The 8,956-nt window shown below is 54.7% G+C and overlaps 1 protein-coding gene across 1 annotated transcript; it reads right to left on the reverse strand.

The window, feature by feature from the left end:
* On the reverse strand, nucleotides 1-7,832 carry PGC (progastricsin). The gene is made up of 9 exons (XM_090282386.1): nucleotides 7,668-7,832; nucleotides 6,136-6,286; nucleotides 5,620-5,737; nucleotides 4,686-4,804; nucleotides 4,075-4,274; nucleotides 2,806-2,928; nucleotides 2,073-2,220; nucleotides 1,022-1,120; nucleotides 1-295 (listed from the first exon to the last, which is right to left on the reverse strand). The coding sequence occupies exons 1-9, from the start codon at nucleotides 7,724-7,726 to the stop codon at nucleotides 143-145; spliced, it is 1,170 nt and encodes a 389-aa protein (XP_090138512.1). The 5' UTR covers nucleotides 7,727-7,832; the 3' UTR covers nucleotides 1-142.
* Nucleotides 7,833-8,956: the final 1,124 nt, after the last annotated feature.

The raw sequence follows: 8,956 nt of genomic DNA on the forward strand, positions 1-8,956 counted from the left end.
TGGAGAATAACTATTTATTATTAGAAAAAGTCCAGAGTCCAGAAAAGAAAGGCTGAATCAGGAGAAGAAGCACAGAGAGAAAAGCCCCTGCAAGGTGTGGGGATGACAGGAAGAAGGGAGCCCAGGTGTCCAGGCACTGAGTCTAGGCGGCAGTGGCGAAGCCCACCCTGTTGTTGCCCATGTCGTAGACGGAATAATAGGACCTGAGAAAGACATCCCCAAGGATCCACAGGGGCTGGCCATTCTGGGAGGGCAGATAGGTGGGCTCGACCCCCACCGTGCAGTAGCCATTGTTCTGCATAAGACAAAAGCACAGCATTCATTCATTTTGCTCACTCATGGACAAGGCACAGGACACAAATGCAGAAATGAGTGAACCAGAGTATCTGCCCTAGAGGGCTCAGGCCAACTGAGCTGCCAGCGCAGAGGCTTGTGGGAGGGACTTCTGGAATGGAGGGATACTGTACAGGCTGCAGTGGCCCTCTGCAGGGACTCCTCTCTTTGTGTCCCCCACCAACTTACCTCCCTCCCGCTCCCAGTTTAGAGCGGGTGTGCCTGGTGCTCAAGCCTTCAAGGCAGGCCAGCTTGGATCCAAACCTTAGTTTCACCCTAACTAGCTGTGTAGCCTTGGGTGAGTTACCTAACCCCTCTGAACCTCCAAGCGTTCACTTGTAAAATAGAAATTAGTATCTCCCTCACTGAATGTTGTGACAATTAGGTGGAATAGTGTAGACAAAGGGCTTTGCATGGTGGCTGGGCCTGGTAAGTGCATAACCAAGAGCCCAGGGCCTCTCCCCACTAATTAATAATAATAATAATAATAATGAATAATAGATGATGCTCTTCACAGCCTGATTCCAGAGAAGGGCATTTAGAATCAATGAGTGGGCAAACTAAATCAGTGCTACAGGAAGTCGGAAAATGGCACGAGGTAAGGAGACTGAGCGTTTCAGGCTCCCCATGCTTTCATCCCACCCCGATCATGTCCCTGCTGGCTCATCCTGTGAGGACCAAGACTTACGTTGAGGATGTAGGAGGAGGGTGGCAGAGGAAACTGCACCCCATTGATGATGAAGGTGAAGGTAGGCAGGTTCTGGATGTTGTTACAGTTCACAAGAAACTGCAGAGAGAGGAACAGGGCCCAGGCTGTCTCATCTCCCACCTGAGAGTACCTACCAACCCTGTCACCTCAACCCCTCTAGTCCCAGGCCTGAGTCCCAAGCCTGCTTTTAGACTAAGGTGGCAACACTCAGAGAAAGTCCTGTGTAAGCACTGCTGGCATTGCTCATGTTTACTCACGTACAGGGGGTGGGATTTGGGGAGACCTGAGCATCTCTCCCACCCCAAAAACCTTACTTTTGCCTGAATTTCTCCCATGACAGATTGAATCTGTGCCCCATCTCTGCTACTGTCTGTTGCAAACACACAGGTCTGTAGAAAGACTAGCTGGTTGGTCCCCCAAAGGCAGTGGGAGTGCATTGTTTAAGCAAACCCCTTGTGGGCTCAGGATAGAGTGGGAGCAGGGGCCCTGGCCCTATGGAGGTGAGGGATAGGTGGATTAGAAAGCTATCCTTGCCTGGCTGGTGTGGCTCAGAGGATTGAGCACTGGCCTGCAAACCGAGGGGTCACCAGTTCGATTCCTAGTCAGAGCACATGCCTGGGTTGCAGGCCAGGTCCCCAGTTGGGTGCATGGGAGAGGCAACCACATATTGATGTTCCTTTCTCCCTCTTTCTCCCTCCCTCCCCCTCTCTCTAAAAATAAAATAAAATAAAATAAAATTTAAAAAAAAGCTATCCTTGTCTCTCACCAGCTTGGCCCCTAAAGTCCGGCAAGGGTTGAACCTGTTTCCTCTGAGGAGCAGAGCTGAGGCTCAGAAGAAATTCTGCCTAGTAGGAAGCTCCTCATAGCCCCTCAGCACAAGTGTGCCCCCCTGAATCAGGCTCTACGCTCCCACCCAGTCATCCCAGCAGTCCACACATCCAGTGCCTTGGGCAACTCGAAGTATGGAGGTCAAGAATCAGGCTATTTCTGGGCCCCCAGGAGAAGCCAGCGACACCTCCAGCAGACCCACCTGTCCATACTGGTCCTCCTGGGCCCCCGTGGCCTGCAAAAGGGCACTCAGGTACTGCTGGGGCACAGTGAGCAGAGACGTGCCTGTGTCCACGATGGCCTGACAGCCCTGGGAGCACCAGCCGGAGGCCTGGCCGCCAATGAGGAACCTGAATGGTGAGGAGACGAGCAGCCTTCGCACCCCCAGCTCAGGGCAGCTTTCCCCAACTCTGAGGGGCTAACAGCTATAGCCCCAGAAGCAAGGTGAGGAAGGGAAGGACTCTGCAGAGGTCAATCCAGTCATTCCCCCACCTCACACCATTCCAGAATCTACCTAAGGCCACTGAAATGGCCATGGAATCTCTTCTTTAAAGTTCCAAGGAAGGTTCTAGAAACATTGACAGCCAGGGCTACTGATTCGTAGTAACTACTTCGAACAGATCAGCCCCTCCCCAACCACCACACACCCCAGTTTCTCATCTGTAAGCCCACAGGGGTAGATGACAGGGTCTGAAATCTTTGGGATTCCAAATCCTGCCTCTTCCTACATTGCCCCATCCCAACCCTCTCCTCCGGGCTGAGCTGGGCCTTGAACCTCCAGTGGAGGGCAGCTGTGGCTTTGTGAGGGCAGGTCTGAAGAGGGTGGGAAGCGCTCTGTTCCCAGCAGGACCTGGCTGCATGTGTGACTTGAGGTGCCTCAAAGCCTGTTGCTCCAAGGAAGCGCCCACAACCCCAGGGCTCCACCACAGACTTACTCCTCGATGCCAATCTGCCAGTAGAGCTCCTGGGTGACAGGGGCCCAGAAGATCTGCCCCTGGTACAGGCTGTTGTCCACACCCCCGAAGACAACTGCGCCTCCATTCTGAGAACCCTGCTGGCTGTAGGAGGCAAAGGGAAAGGTGAGTTGGAGCGGCTGTGAGAAGGGACTTCCCTGTTGAGCAGCCTGAGGGTGGGACCATGTCTCCCCTCCGACTGGGCTCCCTGAGGACAGGGCTGTGTCTCCCCATTAGACTGGGGCTCCCAGAATTCTCAGTGCCTCAGGCTCCTGGGTGCTGCTGCCCCACAAAGTCCTGCCTCTGGGGAAGCTGCTGGTTGTGTGGCCCCCCAACGTGACCCCATACTCCGTTTTTCTCTCCCTTCCGCTTTAGGATGCTGGTGGCGCCTGACTCAGGCCCAGCTTACTATTTCCTGCTGTAATTAGAGGGAGGGATGGCTTTGGTGGAGTGGAGGGGAGCAGATCTGTGTTGGAGAGGCCTCCCCTGGTAGCTGAACTTGAGTGTGGAACCGGGGAAAGCTCCTCAAGGCTAAACTCAGAGACTGAATTGTAAACAGAGGTAGCGAGCAATCAGCAACAGTCTGACAGGGCAGGTAATGTGGTTCAAAGTCAGACTCCAGTGATTAAACCTCAGACAGTAGATGCTCTCTCTACAAAGTGGTTGGCTAATCCTGAGAGGGAAGAAGGAAAGTCCATTCCAAGCCGGGCACCCCTTCCCACCACCTGGATCCCAGGCCCATCCACATAAATAACCCCATTTGCTTGTGTTTGTGGCGAGGATAACTACTTGTTAGGTGTTAATGTGGACCTTGACCTGAACCTGGACCTGGCTGTTGTTCCAGGACCTGGCTAGAACAATAGATCAAAGGAGATGAAGCAATAGATCACGACACAAAAGAGGTGTCCAGATAGTAAACATTGGGTTGGAAGGAAATGAGCTAACTTTGGCTCTGGGCAGGTGGTAAACCCAAGAGGCAATGAGAATCAGCAGCAACACGCAAAGCAAAGCCCGGCCAGAAGAGGGAGAGATGCTGTCCTGGCCAAGAAATGCCGAGAAAGAGTGGGCTGGGGACAGAGGCAGGGATTGGGGAGCAGTCAGAAGCCCAGGAGGGAGGGCCCTGGGACAGAGTGGCAGGGGCCAAGTGCCTGCTGGGAGGCCTCTGAATCCCAAAGGATGGAGCCTCAGTTGTCCAGGATGAAGGAACTGGGGGGAGGGGCTGGGAGCTGGGGACCCCAGACCATTCCTCACTTGCTGAGGTAGAAGCTGAAGACTGGGCTGGTGAGGGCGCCCTCCTGCAGCATGCCCTGCAGGGCTGTGGTGGCCCCACCCATAGCCAGGGAGGGGTAGGCCATGCCCATGATGCCATCAAACTGCGCATAGACGAAATTGGTGCCCGGCTCATTCTCACTCAGGCCAAACTCCTGGTTGGGGACCTGGATGCTCTGGACCTGGAGGGGACACAGAGGGTGCAAGGTCACAAATGCAACTCCACCTACCTCCCCCAGACATCTCCAGAGACCCCTCAAGACTCGTTCTCCATCCTCCTTCACTTGTCCTCCTTTCCTTCTTGACAGGTCTTGCAAGAGCTGTTTTCTCTTCTGAATGGCCTTCCCTGACCGCTGGCAGCACCCCCCGCCCAAGGTCACCCCATCCATCATCATGGTGTCCTCGTGTCCTGCACATGATGGTCCTTAGTGAGGGTTCAATGAGCCCTGATTGTACTGATTGCCTGTCCTATGCAGTAGAGCACAAGATTTTTCCATATTTTTCAGGGTCTGTCTAAATCTCCTGATTAGACTCTGAGGTTAGAGCCCAAGCCCTGGGGTGGGAGCGGCAGCAGCAGCAGCAGCGTCACTCACCGTCATAGTGTCGTAGCCAAAGAAGCCAGTGAGGCTGCCACTGCCGTACTGCAGGGAGAAGGTCTGCCCATTGGTGGAGTAGGTGGAGGACTGGCTGGGGTTGAAGCGTTTGTGGCCGGCTGGCAGGGCGAGAGAGGATACGGGACGTCAGGCTGGCTCATGCGGGGGTGCCCTGGCTCTCAGGCCTGTGCTCACATCCTGTGGCCCCAGCATACCCTGCCACCCATTAGGGGGTGTCCAGCCCAGGTTCCCGGCATGGGAAGGCCCATGGGACTGGCCGACCTTGGCCCCAAAGCCCCCTCTGACTTACAGACTCTGGGGAGCCCTAGGGCTGTGATCACTCTGCGGGCAGGTTGCACAGATCCATCTCTGTCTCCCTGGCCCCAGCAGATCACTGGGCACACAGTGAGTGCCAATAAATGGCTCTCCAGTGTACCCCTGCTTTCCCCGACCCTCAACAGGTCAAGAAGCTAGCCATTCCAGAATCCTGAGATCATGTAGGGTGGAGGCAATGGGGGACCCTGTGGGCTACAGGTGTGAGGACCCAAGGCTTTGGCAGAGACCAGGTCAGCCTTAAGAGAGTGAACATCATTTGTATCCAAATATGACTGCAGAACGGGGATCACATCCTACATTGTCCTCCCGTGTGCCTTGGAGACACTCAGTGCAAACTCAGTAAAGAATGGAGCGGAGTGGGGTGGGCTGGAGCAGATGGAGAACAGGTATTGGTGAGCAGGGAAGGCAGAGGCGCCCGTCAGCTCCAGGACAAGCTGCTGCTTCCCTCTGGTTTGGACATGCCATATGACCTTGGACAAGTCCCTGGTCCTCTCCAGGACCGAAGCTCCCCCCAGCAATCCACGTGAAGATTGCCTTTCCCCAGAGGGAGTCAGTGCCCTCCCCATCCACCGCCCTCCCCGCCCAGCCCAGCACTCACTGCAGGCCTGGCTCTGGCAGTACACAGAGGGCACCCACAGGTTGGAAGAGCCGGTATCAAAAAGAACCAGGAAGTTCTGTGGTGGAGTCCCAATGCTGATCTCACCAAAGTAGGCAGCCTGCGGTGGGGTGGAGGAGCAGGCTCTTAGCTCTGGAGGGATGCAGGAACCTGCAGCCCAGCATCCTCCATGGGCAGAACAGAAGACGAACCAGCTCCTGCTTGACAGCCCCCACCAGCAGCAGGGGTCTGAGCCTTCCCTCCGCACTTGCCCAGAGCCCACAGACCCTCAGCCAGTGCCTGCCCAGGGCTGCGGCAGAGGCCTCTGTGGCTGAGATGCCAAGTCAGCAGGGGACCCTCCCAGGCTCTGTCCAGGGAGCGAGATCCAGGTTGCAGGTCTGAGAGAAGGGAGCAGGGGTTGGAGGATGGGTAGAGTGGAGGGGTGCGGCTCACTGCCTGGGCCTTGCATTTAGCCTTTGGCAGCAGGGAGAGGGGTACCCCTGAGAGGGTCGGACTCACATCCATGTAGGCCATGGGCTCATAGGCCACGCTGAAGTCACTGAAATGGTACTTCTGAGCAGGGTCATACTTGTGGGTCTTCAGGAAGTCCTCCAGTAAGCCCTTCTCCTTCATGGTCTCGCGGATGGACTTGAATTTTTTCAGGGGGACTCTGCAGAAGGTCTGTGCGTCAACGCGGGGTCCTTCCTCTTTCCTGCAGTGCCTCGAATCAATAGCCCCAGTCTCCCCCTCCATCTCTAACTGTACACCTCCATCTCCCTGCCTCTCTGTACCCTTGTGTCTGTCACTTGTGTGTGTGTCTTTTTTCCCCCTTCTCCATTTGTCTGTCTCTTTCTCTGTGTCTGTCTCTCTCTTATCACTTAATCACTCTGCCTTTCTCTTTCTTGCCCTCTCCTTCCCTTTCAAAATTCTTTTCAGGAGTTGCTCCAAGACTCAGGAAACAATTACCTTCACCCGTGTGGCTCCCTCCCCATCTCAAGGATTCTCACCCCACTCGGGACCTCTGCTCTCCAATATCCCATACATTCCTTCCCAGGAAGGGGAGAGAGACTTCAGGCATTACCCTTTACAGGATATGTGCATTTTTACAAGGTTTTAGGGCTGGCAAACTTCATCCCAAGGAGAATCCTCTCCTGTGGTGGCTGTCAGGCAGCTGGCACCAGCTGACTGTGACAGGTTGTGGGTGCAAAAGTAAACAGAGCTAGACTGGGACTCAGCAGGCAGGGTCCTGGTTCTGCCTCTGCTTCTAAGTGTCTGGCCTGGGGCCAATCCCTGCTCTTCTCAGGACACAGGGACAATGGGGAAATTGGCCTGGGTGGTTTGCAGCCCCGATCAACTCTGGAATTGTGACTGAAGAATTATGGGCTCCTGCCCATGCCACCTTTGATCATCCTCCCAGACCTGCTAGCTGCCATTGCCTGGGGTGGGGGACATTCACACTGAGCTATTCACATAGGGCTGATAGCTCTTCTACAGAATTTGCATATTACAAGAAGTTTCTAAGATGATCCATCTCTCCACCTAAGGAATCACTCTTAAGAGACCAGGTGCAGCTGGCCCAGCCCTCCAGGTGTCCTGTGAGCCCTGCCCCTCCCTCCCTTTCCCTGACACCTCAGCATGCACAGACTACATTACTGGTGTTTCTGCTTAGTTGACTCTACCAGCTGTCAAATAAGTCTGGGCCGTAAGGAAATGTTTAGCAAATGTCTCCCTAACCGGAGATAAGCGTTCCTTTCTGTGACAGGAACCACAGCCGCCATGTGGGGTCTGTTTGGGCAGTTGTCCCCTTCCCTGTCCCAGGTCCATCTTTTCTCCCTTTGACTGAAAGTGTCCTGAGGAGAGAAGCTGTGTCCCCTCCCACCTGTGATTCCTGTCCTACTGCCTCAGGGAGACTGTACTGCCCCTAGCAGAAATTTGCCCCTAGCAGAAATTCTGAAGCTCAGGCAGGTGGGGTGCCCCCGGCCAGGCCAGCCTTCACAGGGCTCCCCTCCCCTGCCCAGGCTCCTGCACCGGCAGCTGGGCCCCAAACTCACTTGACCACCTTCGCCTCCAGGAGCTGGAGGCAGAGCAGGGCCACCACCATCCACTTCATGGTGCCGATTCCCAACTGGCCGCCAAGCAAAAGCCACTCCGAGCTGGGCACTTGCAGGCGAGGAAAGGTCTGAGCCCTCTGTCCTTTATACCCCCGGCCTCCAGAACAGTCCCTGCCTCCCTGCCCGGGGCAAGCATGACCTCAACCCCTAGTGTACCCCATGTGTCATGTGTCCATTGTTTCTGTGTGTTTTCCCTCTCGAGGGTGGCCGCAAAGGACTTTTCATCTTATTGACTTTTTAACACAAGTATGGAGGCCAGGAGGTACGAGCGATAAGAGAGAGCAAAGTTGGAGTGGCAAAGATTACTTCTTGTTCAAGAATCAGAAGCATGATGTGGGCATTTTGGGATGAGGGCCAGAGAAAGATAGAGCCAGAGTGGCAGTCATAGGATCTATAAGTGCATTTCTCATCCTCGGTACTACTCACATTTTAGAACAAATAGTTCTTTGTTGTGGGCACTGAGCTGTGCATTGTAAGATCTTGAGCAGCATCCATGGCCTCTTCCCACTAGAGGCCAGCAGCAGTCCCCCAGTTGTCCCCAGGCATGGCTAATTGTCTCCTTGGGGGCCAAATAGTTGAGAATTGTTGGTTTATAGGTGATAGGCTTGGAAGTCGGACTCAAGTCCTGGCTCCTGGCAACCCCAAGCCCTCGGGGGCTGCAGTTAGGGGTGTCTGGGGGATGATGGGCTCAGTGGCAAGGATGATGGTGATTGGTGATGCTAACAGCGGTGATGAGAGTGGTCCCAATGGTCGTGATGGCGGTGTCATTAGCACTGACGCAGGTGGTAGGGTGGGATGCCAGGGGCTAAAGTCAGAGCTCTTTGGGGCAGCTTTGGAGGCTTTCAAGGTCAAACGGGGTATTTGGAGAAATTCTGATTACAATTCAGCAAGTTCTCATGACACACCTGTTGTGTAAGCTGAACTGGCTTCTGGTTGTGCCTCTTGTACTAGCTTGGAACAACAAGAGGCTTAGGGCAGGGATGCGGACAGAGGGGACATGGCTGGCTCTTGCTTCTTTTTTTTCATCATCTCTCTTCTCCAGCCCCATTGCAACTCTGCCTCTGATTTTAGTTTCCCTGAAATGCTTGCATCCCCTGTTACTCTCCTCCCAAGCCCTTGTCAGCCCTTTTTCCTGTCCCCAGGTCTGGTCTATCCTGTGCCTCTATGCTTCATCTCCAGGCCCTACCTGCATCCCAGCTGCATGCTTCTCGTTGCCTGAGGTGACCTGG

The sequence above is a fragment of the Furipterus horrens genome, unplaced genomic scaffold (genome assembly GCF_987537825.1).
Source record: "Furipterus horrens unplaced genomic scaffold, mFurHor1.1.pri manual_scaffold_6, whole genome shotgun sequence".
Lineage (NCBI taxonomy): Eukaryota > Metazoa > Chordata > Mammalia > Chiroptera > Furipteridae > Furipterus > Furipterus horrens.

Coding starts and splice junctions, on each gene's coding strand:
- PGC (XM_090282386.1), bottom strand. CDS start 7,726: ATGAAGTGGATGGTGGTGGCCCTGCTCTGCCTCCAGCTCCTGGAGGCG. Junction 6,287..7,667: donor CTGGAGGCGAAGGTGGTCAA/GTGAGTTTGGGG, acceptor GACCTTCTGCAG/AGTCCCCCTGAAAAAATTCA. Junction 2,221..2,805: donor TGGCAGATTGGCATCGAGGA/GTAAGTCTGTGG, acceptor CTCACCATTCAG/GTTCCTCATTGGCGGCCAGG.